The sequence below is a fragment of the Salarias fasciatus genome (assembly GCF_902148845.1).
Source record: "Salarias fasciatus chromosome 7 unlocalized genomic scaffold, fSalaFa1.1 super_scaffold_4, whole genome shotgun sequence".
Classification (NCBI taxonomy): domain Eukaryota; kingdom Metazoa; phylum Chordata; class Actinopteri; order Blenniiformes; family Blenniidae; genus Salarias; species Salarias fasciatus.
In genome coordinates this window covers 3,027,833-3,042,104 of record NW_021941229.1, presented here as the reverse complement: position 1 = coordinate 3,042,104, position 14,272 = coordinate 3,027,833, and the positions used below count along the sequence as shown (strand labels likewise).

The following is a 14,272-nucleotide window of genomic DNA, read 5'->3' as shown; positions in this document are numbered from 1 at the left end:
GAGTCAGATAAACGGATGCTGAGCTCCCGTCTGCACCGCCGCACCGCAGGACGGATGTTTGTTCAAACAAAGAAATAAATCTGCTGCTGCGAGGCTGAACGATATCAGATCAACATGCAAATTCCAAATCACAGTCCCTTTTTCTCTTTCAGTTTTATGCAGCAGTGTGGAGTTTATTTCCTGTTTTTCAGTCACATCTGCAGGTTTCCATCAGGAAGATTTCAGAAGTTGGTTTGAGTTTGTTGTTTTCAGTCATTTCTCTCTGAGTTTATTTAATTTTTTTGTCTTCTGGTTTGGTGTAACATTGAAATATTGAGGTGAAATACGACCCAGTGGGGCTTCATCTGATTCAGTCTTTGGTGTTATTTGTATTGACTGTCGATAAATGTGCCAAACCTCATGCAGCGTTTGTTTCTGAGCAAAACTGAAAGCACTGAGTGATGTTGCAGTGATGAGAAATGCTGAGACCTGAGCTCCGGTTTTCCTTGTGTCTGTCAGGCCTTCAGACGTCGGTCCGTCCCCTCCCCCCCCTCACGTCGGCGTGGAGGCCTTCCGTCCCGCCGGACCGTCTCCAGGTGAGCATCATGAAACAGTCCTGCTTCCTGCTGCGGAGCTGTTGTGACCCCCCGCTGTGCCCGCAGACCCCGGCTCCGCCCACACTCCCGCCCCCCGCCGGGAGCGGCAGCGGACCAGCGAGCGGCAGCGCGCCCTGAGCACCTCCACCCTGGCGGCCTCCGTCGGCCTGCCCTGCCCCTTCTCGCCTCCGGGGGCGGCCGAGTGGCAGGCCAGCGAGAGGCTGAGTCAGGCCAACCTGGACAACATCACCTTCCCTCAGACGGGCGGGGGCGACGGAGGCGACGGGGGCGGGGGTGACGCAGTGGAGGCCACGGACAGACCGAGCAGACACAGTCTGAGTGACGCCAGCATCTTGGAAGAGCCGGCGGAGCCGTTCCGAGGCAGGGCCTTCAGTCTGGACACCAGAAGAGACCGAACCAGACCGGCTCCGCCCGCCGGCCCCCCGCCGCCACATGGACAACCTGCCGGGGCCCCGCCCTCCCCTCCCCCGCCCCCGCATCCGCCCGCACAGCGCCTGTCCTCGCTGCGGATCTCCGAGTCCGGCTTCTTCGACTGCGTGGACCAGCCGCCGCCGCCGCCGGAGCTCTCCGTGACGCCGCAGGACGACCTGGACGAGGTCTTCCTCCAGAGTCCGGCCCGCCCTCCGCCCTCACTGCCCGCCACAGACACCGTCCCCACGGAGGACTTCCCCCCTCCTCCTCCACCCGTGCTCTTCGAGCAGGCAGCTGACAGGTTGGTTTTAAGATATTCCTGCCATCACAGGATCCCGGATCCAGAACCTTCAGAGAACTTGTTCTTTATCTTGTGTTTCATGTTTGTCTTCGCCTCCAGCTGTGGTCCCGAGTTCTGGGATGACTCCAGGAATCCCCCCCTCCAGTCCTCCCCCTCCGTCCCCCCTCCTGCTGTCTCCGCTCCGCCGCCGGTCTCAGCCGTCAACACGTCCAGGGCGGAGGAGGAGCCTGAAGGGCTGCAGTACCTGCCGCTGCCCCCCAGGGAGAAGACCCCGGAGGAGCTGAGGGTGGAGGAGCTGTCCCGGAAGCTGGTGGGTTCCTCCAGCGATGACTTTTCCTGTCAGAATAGAAGACAGACGGTAAATGCTGTAGCAAAGCTGACTGCAGTTCCAGTTCTGTCCACTGGATGTCGCTCTGTTTCAGTCAGAATCTCAGATTTCAGTCTGAATTAAGTTGTGATGTGTGTGAACTGCTGATCCATCGTCATGTTCTGCAGCAGGGTTCCATTTTGTGACTTTTGTGGTTTTAGCTATTTTTTTTTAATTTTGTGTGTTCCTGTTTTTTAAGCCCTTTTGAATGAATCATTTTGAATAGTACTGTGGTGTGTAACTATAATGAAAATAAATTCAATGTTTAAAATTCAATTGTTTTCATGCTGTAAAGCCTTCGTGGCTCCAGAGCCGCGGATTGAACACCGCGCTCTGCAGTGTGAATCATGTTCTCACTCTGTTTTTCCCAGGTGTCCCTGGACCCTTCTCTGGCGCCGCTCCTGGACGCCTCCAGGGGAAAATCCACCGTGGACATGATGAACGAGATCTTCCCAAACTGCAGGCCGAGCCTCAGAGGCCAGCAGCAGCAGGGTGGGGGGGGGCCCGCGTTCGGAAGGTCAGTCCCACGTGAACCGGATTCATCATTTACTCTCCTGTGTTCAGCTGAAAACGTTGGATGTTCTTCTCTAACTTTTCACTCTTCAAGTCATTATTTGCTCAACTGGCTCAATGTTAGCAGTAAAGGTCAGAGGTCAATCCAGGACATGCTGGAGGGCCTGTTTGGTCTGAGAGCCTAAGATCTGAACAACAGTGACACCTGGTGTTCAGGCGGAGTCACAGCAGTCATCCAGACAGCAAAGGAAGGAATTCACCTGTGACTCAAACGACTGAAGGAGCTTCAACTAAAATATCGATCACATCCGACAACGTCGGCAAACAACTAAACAGCTTGTTTTTAACCTCTTAAAGAGTTGGAGAAGTCTTCAGTGATCCTGCTGAGGGTGAAGACGCAGACGGAGGAGGCCCGGCTGCTTTAGAGGAAGACGAGAAAGATCTGAACGCCAGAAAGGTAAAGAAGCGACGTGGTTAGACGGCCGTTAATCAGCTGAGGAGTCACGGCTGCTGCTGCTCTGCAGGTGGAGCTGGTGGCGGCCCTGAGGAGCAGCATGGCGGCGCTGCAGCGGGAGAAGGAGGCGCTGAGCGAGGAGCAGCGGCGCCACCGGGCTCTGGGGGCCAGCCTGGAGAGCCTGGTGCAGGAGCGGCTCAAGCCCAACGAGCGGGACAAGTTCAGCATGTTCATCGGTGCTTCCTCCGCCCGCCGTGGAGCCGCCCGCCGACCCCCGCCGACCCCCGCTGACCCCCGCTGACCCCCGCTGTGCTCCCTCCCTGCAGGAGACCTGGATCGGATCGTGAACCTGCTGCTGTCGCTGTGCGGCCGGCTGTCCAGGATCGACCGGGCGCTGCTGGGGCTGCAGAGCGCAGAGCTGCCAGCAGAGGACGCCGCAGACGAGCGGGTGAGGCGCGCCGTCCCGCTGGAGGCTGCACGTTCTCCCTGGGCGAGCAGGTTCCACCGCTGTCCTGACGCTCTCTGTCGCCCCCTTCAGGAGTCGCTGCTCCACAAGCGCTCCCTGCTGCTCCGCCAGACCGAAGACGCCCGCGAGCTGAAGGAGAACCTGGACCGGCGGCAGCGCGCCGTGCACGCCATCCTGTCCGGGTACCTGTCCGAGGCCCGGCTGAGGGACTACCGCCGCTTCGTGAGCGCCGGGCCGTCCCTCCTGATGGGGCGGCGCCGCCTGGACGACCTGCTGCGGCAGGAGGACGAGCGGCTGGCGCAGCTGCTGGAGGCGCTGCCGCCGGAGCTGGCCGACGCCCACCGCCGCCCCGGCCGGCCGCCCGGCCCGGAGCTCGCCGTCAGGCCCACCGCCGTCACGTCGCTGTGAAGGACTGCTTCCTCTCACCCTGCCTAAGACTCTTTTAAAGTCTGCTTCCGGGACGGACAGCGCCACCTACACTTCATTCTTTGCATTTTCCTGTTTTGCAACTCCTGTCACGTCATGTTAGGCATGTTTGTGTGAAATGTTGTTGTTATTTTTTATTATTGGCCAAAAGTCCCCGGCAGCAGCCTTCAGGCTCCGTCAGGGATCTGAAGCGAGCGAAGCCGCCCTCGCCGTCCGAATGACCAGACCCCTGTCCGGAGACTCGCCACGCCTGCTCAGCACTCGCACATGTACAGACAATAAATTAACACCAAATCCGGAGCGGCTGTGTTTCTCATTTCACTGCAGCAAAACACACAAACGGGAGGCGGCAGGATGATTCAATGAAAAGCAGCAAACAGACGCCTCCTTTTTAGCACGAGAGTGGAAAAGACTACATTTAATTGATTTTTTCCTCGGGAAAAGATCAAATTTAGGTTTAAAAAAGATGAATTCCAAAGTGAAGTGTCATGTGAGGTGAGACCAGATATCATCTGATCAGCTGACCCTGTGGCACTGCAGTTATTAAGCCTTCAGCCTCGTGTGTGTGTGTGTGTGTGTGTGTGTGTGTGTGTGTGTGTGTGTGTGTGTGTGTGTGTGTGTGTGTGTGTTCTCCATCCATTCCTGTGGAGCTGTGAGTGTGTGTATGTGTTTGTCCCGATTGTGATTATTTGCAGTTGGGCTCAGAGTGAACAGCAGGAGGAGGAGTCACAGAGGCTGCAGATGGTCTTCGGTTCTCCTGCAGCCTCCTGCTCACCCGGCGAGGATCTTTCTCCATCTTTCCAGGAAGATTCGAGGCTCAAAAGTGTTGAGATTTGCAGCTGCAGCTCATCCTGGACTTCCCTCCTCCACTTCAGCTCCGGGATCGAAGTCGTCAGGATCAATATCGAGCCAACGTTATTCTACCTTTCACGCAAAACAGATGTAGCTGCAGGGAGAGATGCATATCAGGGTTCGTCTGGAGCGGCAGAAAACCCAGAGCTCTGCAGGAAGGAACGTCCCTGACTCATCTGACAGAACATTTCTATGTAGCACAGCCGAGGAATGGAGGCTTCAGATTTACACATTCCAACAAATAGAAATGGCCCAAAGGACAAGAGCTCTGAGCTTCTTCTAGTGAAGAAATACAAATTGCAAGCAGAGAGAAAAACAGTGATTTGGCAGACCTCAGCCAAATAGTTCATTTAAATAAGAACTGGAGGAAACAACTAATAAATGGAGCCATTTGAGGGACTGAGAAAGAAAACCACTCAATGTTATTTCATTCCTTCATCTACCTTTTCTTTTTACTTTTCTTCAATTTATTTATTACTTAGAACTCTTTGAGATTAACAAAAACGAAAATAAAAAGTCTACAAAAAAAGAAATGGCAAAAATGGATGCTCATTCACATCAGACTGATATAAAGATTTATTTCTCTCTTAAAAAACACTAAAGAGAAACATGCGGTGTAGTATACTGTAACATTCTACTCTTAGAATCCTCATAATCTCATTGCAATCTCATTGTTTTGCAGACGTTTTGGAAGAGAATCCAATTCTTACTACAAGGGTAAAAAGTGTTGAGATCTGATGCTTAATTATAACCTAAAAATGAATACATTACAGGATAGTTTCATTGGAATAAACCAGCAAGTTTGAAAAGCAGTGCTTTTATTTTTCAGTTTAGTTTAACAAAAAAATAGTTTTCTCTTGGTTTGATATACTTATTTGATGAGCTGAAAGACAGTGATGAAAAATATACAAGGCTTGAATTTCAGTTTACTGGAAGTTTCTCTGTGTTTATTAAATTACTGGAAAAAGTCATTTTTATTTTCATAGACTTAAAAAGATGCTAACAGCTACACACATATGAACTCAAGAATGAGAACATTTGCTGTATTATATATGGATGTATAGAAGGACAAAATTACCGAAAAAAAAAGAATTAAACTAACCCAAACTGAGACAGAAGAAAAAATCTCAGTTAAAAATAGATTATAAACATTTATATTGTTATAATAAAAACAATATTAAAATATATCAAGCAAAATCAACCAAAATCACATTTAAAACAAATAGTTTCAAACTAAACAAAGTTAAAACTAAATTAACCAAACCAAATATAAAAAGTGCTCATTTTAAAGTTATACCAACAAAATTTTAACTGTGTTAAAGTACACTAACATGCAATAATCTACAGTTAATATAACATCGATTCAAAACAATACATTAAATTAAAAATCAATTAACTCGAACTAAGCTAATGTAACACAAAATGACTAAATTAATCTAAATTAAACTGAGCAATTTGAAAAACAAAATGCAAAATTACATTAAACTAAATTAATTTAATTACATTAAATTTAAAACAAACAACTTAAAACTAGGCAAATTTAAAGTTAATTTCTTTTGAAATAAAAATTGAATTTGTCAAATTTAAAAATCAAAATTGTTCAAAAACTGAATTCGAATAAAGTAAGTTAACAAACAAACACAATCGAATCTAAAATGTGAATTGAAAATTATTATTTAAAAATTAACCAAATAAACAAACAACATAAAGTTGCATCAAACTGACTCAAACTAATCTGAACTTTTTTTTTAATTACAGAATTAGATTAAACATTATCTCACCTCAACAAAATTAAACTGCATTTACAACCAAACTAACTCTTTAAGAATAAATCATGACTAAATAGAGTCATTTTCCGGTAAACATCCGGGTACCTGCTGGAATGCGCCAGGTACCGCGGGGTTAAACACCTGCGGTGGGCGGGGCTTGTTTAGTATCACGGAGTGTCCCGACCTTTGAGCTCAGCGGGGCGGGAGCGACGCCCGGGCCAGAGACGGGGGCGACAGCAGCGGCATGGCGACAGTTCTGACCCAGGACGCGGTGCTCCACTTCCTGCAGAGCAGCGGCGGCTCGGTGAAGAACTCCGACCTGCTGCTGCACTTCCGGGCCTTCATCCGGGACCACGCGGACCGGGACCGGAACCGGGACCTCTTCAAGAAGTTCGTCAACTCCGTGGCGACCGTCAAGCAGACCGACGGCGTATCCTACGTGATCCTGCGGAAGAAGTTCAGAGGACACGTCCCCGGAGGGGGTACCGGAGGGGACACCGGAGGGGGCAGGAGCAGCGAGCCGGCCGCGGAGAGGCGCTGGGCGGGGAGGGAAGAGGCGGGACCCGCCCCGCCGGGAGAAGCTGCGAAAAAAACAATCCTACCTGCCGCGGGGATCGTGCTGAACAACAACAAGGTGAAAGAAAGTGAGCAGCGAGTGAGCAGCACGCCCGGACCTGCAGGGAGACCTGGACCTGATCCAAGACCTGGACCTGGGCCTGCTGAGAGACCTGAATCGAGAGCTGCAGGGAGACCTGGACCTGGGCCTGGACCTGGACCTGAAGACAGACCTGGACCTGGGCCTGCAGGGAGACCTGGACCTGCAGAGAGACCTGAACCAGCAAGGGGACGTGAACCTGGACCTGCAGAGAGACCTGAATCTAGAGCTGCAGGGAGACCTGGACCTGGACCAGCAGGGAGACCAGCTGCAGGTCCGGTTCCGGAGCAGAAGACCTCTGGTCAGGATGAACCTGCTCCCCCATATCAGGACTTTCAGGGTCGGCAGCAGAGGACCGATCCAGTCCCGCTCCATGGCAGCACAGCTGGACCCCCTGCTGTCCATCAACCCAGAGAACTGGACCAGCGTGTCCCAGAGTCCCTCAGGGGGAAACCTCCGGGTACTGCTCCTCAGAACTTTCAGGACCCATCCCACCAGAACCTACACTATCCCCCCCACCAGAACATCCGGGACCGCTCTCCACGGAACTATAGAGACCCGCCCCTCCAGAACTTTCCAGACTTCTCTCCCCAGAATTTTCAGGACTCCGTTCAGAACCTTCATTACCCGTCACACCAGAACCTTCGGGACCCTTCTCCCCAGAACTTCCGGGACCCTTCTCCTTCTCCCCAGAACTTCCGGGATTTTTCTCCTTCTCCCCAGAACTTCCAGAACCCTTCTCTCCAGAACTTCCGGGACCCTTCTCCTTCTCCCCAGAACTTCCGGGATCTTTCTCCTTCTCCCCAGAACTTCCAGAACCCTTCTCTCCAGAACTTCCGGGACCCTTCTCCCCAGAACCCCTCTCTCCAGAACTTCCAGAACCCTTCCCTCCAGAAGCTTGAGAACCCGTCTCATCGGACCCTTCCTGAACCCTCCCAGCAGGCTCAGATTGCCCAGCGCCGGGTCCGACACCGGCAGAGCTACAAGACCGCCGTGTCTTATGACGAGGATGAGGAGGAGGAAGAGGTTTCCAGGCGCCAGCAGGTCCCCTCTGGACCGGTGCCGCCCGGCAGCGCTCCCCTCCATGACCCGAGGAGAACCACCTCCGCCTCCTCTCCTGCTCGCCACTCCGTCGTCTCCTCCTCTTCCTCCTCTTCATCAGAAAGGACTCTCCCCATGATCTACATCCAGGACGTGGAGGACCAGACGCTGACCCCCGAGGATCCGGACCGTGGCTCAGAGCCGGGGGCGGCGCCGAGGGGACAGTGGGCCAGGCCAGCGTGGGAACCCGGGGCCGTCCCGGGGGGGTTTACGTCCAGACGCAGTCTGCCTTTGGAGGCGGAGTGCTACCACGGGGCCGAGGCAGCAGTGCATCATGGGTACCAGCGGGCCTCGGGGTGGAGCGGCAGTGCGGAGGATCTACAGGCCAGAGCAGGTACCGCCGGATCTGTCCAGACATGAAGGAATGAGTTCAAACCCGCCAGAACAGCTGGAGTTTCATTGGCTTGTTGGGTTTGTGTTTTTAGGTTTGTTTATTGGTGGGTTTGTTTTGTTTGGCTGGTTTCTCGACGGAATACCTCAAAACCTTGTTTTCATATTTTGTAATGAAAGGAGGACGAAGTGATTTAATGTTGTTCGACATTCAGATCATTCTGGATCTGGTCTTGAAGTTAGGAATGGATTTCAGTGAGGCGGGATGATTAATTCTGTCGGGATGCTGGAATGATTACATTTTGAGAGCGATCAGGATAATTGAAGATCTAGAGGGACGTCTGTGTCATCTAGTGTGGATTTACCCCACGAGGAGAGGACGATTGGAACCAGGGAAAAGGAAGTGAATCCTGGAAGTTGGCGAACCAGTCCTTGAGCTTTTCTCATTTTAGCAGGAGACCGTGCGGTTTGGGCTGGAAACCAGGCGGCTCGCCATGAGACCGCGATGCAGCACGCCGGCAGCGAAACCGCCGTACCGTGGCGTCAGTCGACGGGCGACCTGTACGACGAGCCTCCGACGCGCCGCTCCACGGACCGCCTCCACATGGATCAGGGCTTCAGAGCTCGAATCATGCCGTGGCACCTCTCCACAGGTCACTGCTTTCACCGCAGACGTAACACGACTTTAGTAAGCCACGGGCGCCAGCTGATCGGACCGGTGTTGAGGTTCCTTTCTTGCGTCCTTCAGGCGACCTGTACGACGACCACGGCGAGGCGGAATCCAGCGAGGGCTCCGTCTCGTCTCCTCAGCTGCGTCTGAGCGGCAGGCTGAGGAACCGCATGTGCCGCAGCCTGGGAGCAGATCTGGACCAGCTGATCCACGACGAGGCCTCGGGAGGACTGGGGGACGGCGGCGGCGGCGGAGGGAGAGGAGCGGCTGAATCCCGAGGAGGGGGAGGGGGCAGCGAAGCCGCCCGGCTGGTCCGCCTCCACCGGATCTCCTCGTCCCTCAGCCTGAGGTACCTGTCGTCGTCCTCGCTGTCGTCCTGCTCCACGCCGCCGCGCTGCCACAGCCTGGCCGACCTGACGGAGGCAGAGGACAGGAAGGGAAGGAGGCGGAGCCTCCCCGCCACCAGCCCCGCCCACAGCTCCGCCCACAACATGGACCAGGAGAGCCGTGGGAGACAGGTGGGAGCAGAGCCAGTCTGTCGGAGTCTGTTGTGTTCAGGGTTTTGACCTGTGGGGCTTATTGACCCCCGCTCCCTGCTGATGCTGGTTTCCTCCTGGCCCCCCCAGTCCCTGGTTCCTCTGGAGCCTCGGGAGCACGCCTGGCTGGTGAAGGCGGCGGCGGGCGCCTGGCCGGACATCTACTCCCTGTTCAGAGAGGACCCGTCTCTCCTCAACAGGCAGGACTTCATCTCCGGCTTCACCGTGCTGCACTGGATCGCCAAACACGGAGACCACCGAGTGCTCAACACGCTGTGGTAACCAGCGGCGCCTCGCAGCGTGCCGGCGGCGTACCAACGTCTCGACGCCATCAGATCACGCCGCGCCAAATTTCATCTGACCCTGAAGACGCTGAGATTTGGTGTCCTCCGTCTGTGTTTCCAGGTACGGCGTCGACAAGGCCGGGATGACCTTCGACGTGGACGCCAAGTCGACGAGCGGCCAGACGGCGCTCCACCTCGCCGCCATCCACGGCAACAAGAACATCCTGCGGCTGCTGGTCACCAAGTTCAAGGCCAGCGTGAGGCTGCGGGACACGGCGGGGAAGAAGGCGTGGCAGTACCTGAGCCGCAGCGCTCCGCTCGAGATGTTCCAGCTGCTGGGGGCGCCGGCGAGGGCCGCCGTGACCGGCGCCGGCGTGGCCAAGGCCGACTCCACCTGGGACCAGCAGCAGCAGCAGCGCCGCCGCCGCCACCACCTCTCCATGGCCTCCTCGGCGCAGAGGCCGCTCAAACTGGCCGGGGGGACGAAGGTGAAGAGGTCCTCGTCCATCGCAGCGTTCCTCAAGCACAAATCTCTGCTGCGCATTTATGGACATCACGCAGACTCCCCTCTTTAGGAACACCTGGTGGGACCAGGTCCCAGGTCCCAGAGCCCGGGACTCTCCAGGTCCCAGAGCCCGGGACTCTCCAGGTCCCAGAGCCCGGGACTCTCCAGGTCCTTGTCTCGCTGTCTTCTCTCACCCCATCACCTTTACAGGAGGATTTACATGAATTCGTCGACGTGACTTCAGGTCTGCCCGCCGGGTCTGGAACTGGTCTAGAACACTAATGGGGACCCTCTTTGAAGGGCCCAACGAGTCCCAGAGGTCCTCGAGGCTTCGTCTGCTCTCAAGACTCATCGAAAAAAAAAAACTAAATGACTTTTTGCAGCGTTTGGATCAAACTGGTTTCTGCTCTTCAGTGGGTGACGGTCCGCCAGCGTTGGCCTTCAGATCAGAACCGGGACCGAAGCGGCGGGCCGTAACCATTCCTGCTCATCTCTCATGTCTGGATTCGCTCCACATCGTCGAGCTTCCAACACATTCCTGCACGCCTAGCATTTAGCTAATTAGCCTGCTTCTCTAAGTACACACAGCCCTAGACTTTGACTTTTATTATTCCAGGTTCTCTTTGGACTCTGGTTTCACACGCTGCTCGCTGCTTTAGCTGGATTTATTAGAAACCGTTGCCTGAATGTGTTGCAGCTCTGATCTGTTTGGGGGTTGAATCTCAGTCCCAGTGGTTTTCTGCTCTGCTGGCTCAGCTTAAGTTTAGTTTTCCACAAATGAATCGGGTTCATCGGGACACTAAGGGTTTTTAACCATTTCTATTTCTCATGAAGTAGTTTTTCACCTGACGACGGCGGTTTGTTCTGGACTTTTGTTCACGTTTGGGAGGCGATGCTAGCTCCCAGGCTAGCGGCTTTAGCTCAGCCCGTCCAGCTGCAGCATGGAGGAGGGGCCTGCAGAGCAGAACCAGGAAGTGGATCCAAACTGTCACGTTTTCACCACGAATCTCCACCGAAACAATGAGCATGTTTTAGTTTCATGTATGGTGTGGTGTCTTATCACACTCTTGTTTTTTTTACCAATAGAATTGGAATAAATTAACCAGGATCGCACTGTTTTGGGTCTGATGTCAAAGAAAAATCTGAAAAATGTCAGTATTGGGAGAAACTCTCCTTTGCTTTTGTGTGTGTGTGTGTGTGTGTGTGTGTGTGTGTGTGTGTGTGTGTGTGTGTGTGTGTGTGTGTGTGTGTGTGTGTGTGTGTGTGTGTGTGTGTGTGTGTGTGTGTGTGTGTGTGTGTGTGTGTGTGTGTGTGTGTGTGTGTGTGTGATGAGGTGGGATACACTAACATGAATATATATGCAGCGTTATTCTGTTAAAGGTATGTGCCAACTACATTTTTTTCCTTCAGAATAAGTGGATTTATTTCCTGCTCCGTCACTGCAGAGTTACAGTTACCTTCACTTATTAAATGATAAAAATGCACAGATCAGTGGCAGTAATCTGAATCCTGCTCGGTCCTTCACTGAGCTGACGGTTCAATTTAACGTGCCAAGATTTTAGAGCGTTTGTGAATATTTGTTACCAATTCTGAGTCCAAAATGAAATGAGAAATTACAAAAGGAAGATTGAAATTTAGGGAGTGAGCGTTTCTCCGCTGATGTTGGGCTTCAGTGTGCAGGAATGAGAAGAGGCTGAATCTGGCTAATTATTAGTCATCCATAAATCTGACTTTTAAAGCTTTTCCACAGACATGAAATAAAGAGGACAAAATATCCCAAAACATGTCATAAGCTCAAACGATTCTTGGAGCTGGAAGACATGGAGCAGCTTCCTGCTTGCTTTGTTTGCCGAGCGAAGCGACTTCCTCAAACCGTCCTGTTTCCTGCAGGCCGGAATCTTCCAAGTGCAAACATGATCAGTGAGCTTTAAAATGGAGAGTTACTCTGAAATCAATCCGTTTGGGTGGTGTTCCTCTTGGACTGCGGGTCTTCAGGGTTCAAACGAGGGAGAGTCTGGGATGAATCCATGGAAAGTTTCACAGATGAATGAAAACGGTAAATAATGGGTTTTATCGCTTCACTTTATTGTTTTGCACAGATGGAAACGTTTCTGCCGGTGGGAGTGTGTCTGCAGCAGTATTACTTCTGTCTTCATGCCAGAACACAGTTTCTCTTCTCTTTTTGTGTTTTATGTCTTCCTATAAAAATAAAGAGATTTTAGAGAAATGGTGTCGATGCTAAAGGAGTGAGTCTCTTCGGCTTTTCGGAGTCGAGACGTCGTTCAGGTCCTGAACTCTGGAAGTTGAGTCAACAATTCAAACTGGTCTTTTTGCTCCTCAAACGTTTCCTGGAGCATGTTTGCTCTGTGGACTTGTGTTTATTGTTCTGCTGAAAGAGGAATATTGCTCTCCGAGCCCGGAACTGTTCCCATCAGGGAACACTGTTTCTAGGAGACTTTGTTCAAGTTGACACGACGTGTCGAAGTGAAGGAGATCTGCCGTCAGAAAACCTCAGAGAGCTCAAACGAGAGAGAAGAGGCATAAAACAGAATAAACAAAACCAACAGTTTGAGCTGTGTTTTTTTTACAACCTGTAAAATAAAATGTTTCTATTAAAGAGTAGAAACATGTAAAATGGGATTAAAAACAAAACTGGAAAATTAATAACAAAAAAATTGTAAAACAGCTCAAATTAAAAGTTAAGAAAAATTAAAACAGCTTAAAGTGTTTTCTGCTTCAAGCTGAAACTTCTTGAATAAAAAGATCATTTTTATAATTAACGTGAAACTTTTCCACATTATAAGCTTCATTTGAAGGTTAAAAATCTTTTGATGCTCCAGTGAAATGTTGGGAAACTCTGATAAAAATGTGTCTTTGGGTCATTCAGACTCCAGCTGTGATTTCAAACCGGCTTCATTCTGCAGCTGCTGGAGAGACAAAGACTCAAGATTCCAGAGTCGGATTCAGAGGAATGTCGTCGAGTTAGCAGAAATGCGGACGTGCGGTTTCGTTCGAACAGGTCTGGAGTCTCTTCGCTCTGAAACAACCAGTCGAACCAGCTGAAGCTCGTTTCACCAAACCTCCATTCCTCTCTTCAATCCCGCCGTCTGACAGGCAGAACAGAGAACCTCTGTGGACTCAACACGATGATACAGGCACCTTCTGACTCGCAAACCAGAGAACTTCTGTCTGCTGTTCACTGTGAAATACTGATTTCCTTTTTGATTTAAGAGTAAAACGGCAGCTGGGGTCACTGGTACTGATGCGGTGCTGGATCCTGGACCACCTCGCAGCCCATCCGCAGTATGTCTGCTCTCAGGACTGTCTCAGACATGGCCGTCTCCAGTGTAGGGGGTCCCACAGGGAACGGTCCTGGGTCCCTTCCTATTCTCCTCAGAATTCAGACTTCAGCCACGTCTCCAGTCTTCACCTGTATAAGTCCTCTGATAACTCTGTGACTGTCGGTCTCATCAGAAAAAGAGACGATTCAGAGTCCAGAGACCTGATGCTGACCGTTCCACACTGAGGAAGAACCTCCAGACCGAACCTCAGTGCTGGCGGCAGACTTCCACAGGTGGAAACAGACATTCTTCAAGTACCTGTCTGCTCACCTGATCTACAAACTGGACTATAGTTGGACAATAGTTTAAAACTAGAAGTATTTTCCTGTGAATTTTCTGTCCACAATCCAAAGGACGTTGACCAGGATTCAGTTTATAAAAGTAATAATGACAAAATGAAGCTCACTTAACGTCCGAACATTTTATGGACCCTCACAAATTTAACTTCCTCTGATTTTGTGTTTCTAACGCCCATAAAATTATTGTCCTCCAACTTCCTGTGTGGGATGAAGAGTAGTTTAACATTAACCTGTTAATAAAGAGAATAAAGAGATCAGACGGAGAGCAGGTTCAGGTTTCCTGGTCTTGAGTCTTTTATTGGAGTCGTGGTGCGTTCAGGGACCCTGGGAGATCCCAGCAGCCGCCCGCAGCAGGAACAGAGCTTTTTCCACACAGAAAAACACATTCGACAGGAG

At 51.6% G+C, this 14,272-nt stretch overlaps 2 protein-coding genes across 8 annotated transcripts in view; both read left to right on the top strand.

Moving 5' to 3' along the window:
• Nucleotides 1-3,834, top strand: part of shroom3 (shroom family member 3) — a 43,650-nt gene extending 39,816 nt beyond the window's left edge. For 3 of the 4 annotated variants that reach the window (XM_030085681.1, XM_030085684.1, XM_030085683.1), the window contains 7 exons: nucleotides 499-575; nucleotides 642-1,308; nucleotides 1,408-1,618; nucleotides 2,047-2,192; nucleotides 2,546-2,645; nucleotides 2,713-2,878; nucleotides 2,969-3,834. In XM_030085681.1, coding sequence (XP_029941541.1) covers nucleotides 499-575; nucleotides 642-1,308; nucleotides 1,408-1,618; nucleotides 2,047-2,192; nucleotides 2,546-2,645; nucleotides 2,713-2,878; nucleotides 2,969-3,516 — 1,915 coding nt within the window. In that variant the 3' untranslated portion in view covers nucleotides 3,517-3,834. The remainder of the gene's footprint in view (nucleotides 1-498; nucleotides 576-641; nucleotides 1,309-1,407; nucleotides 1,619-2,046; nucleotides 2,193-2,545; nucleotides 2,646-2,712; nucleotides 2,879-2,968) is intronic. The other variant, XM_030085682.1, reaches the window with a different exon arrangement.
• Nucleotides 3,835-6,315: 2,481 nt separating this feature from the next.
• Nucleotides 6,316-12,499, top strand: sowahb (sosondowah ankyrin repeat domain family member B). Of its 4 annotated transcripts, XM_030084369.1 has the most exons (6): nucleotides 6,316-7,499; nucleotides 7,554-8,245; nucleotides 8,694-8,894; nucleotides 8,990-9,429; nucleotides 9,538-9,725; nucleotides 9,853-12,499. In XM_030084369.1, the coding sequence occupies exons 1-6, from the start codon at nucleotides 6,400-6,402 to the stop codon at nucleotides 10,304-10,306; spliced, it is 3,075 nt and encodes a 1,024-aa protein (XP_029940229.1). In that variant the 5' UTR covers nucleotides 6,316-6,399; the 3' UTR covers nucleotides 10,307-12,499. The 4 variants fall into 4 exon arrangements, with proteins under 4 accessions (XP_029940229.1, XP_029940228.1, XP_029940227.1 ...); XM_030084368.1 differs by having other exon boundaries at nucleotides 6,316-8,245; nucleotides 8,697-8,894; XM_030084367.1 differs by having other exon boundaries at nucleotides 6,316-8,245.
• Nucleotides 12,500-14,272: the final 1,773 nt, after the last annotated feature.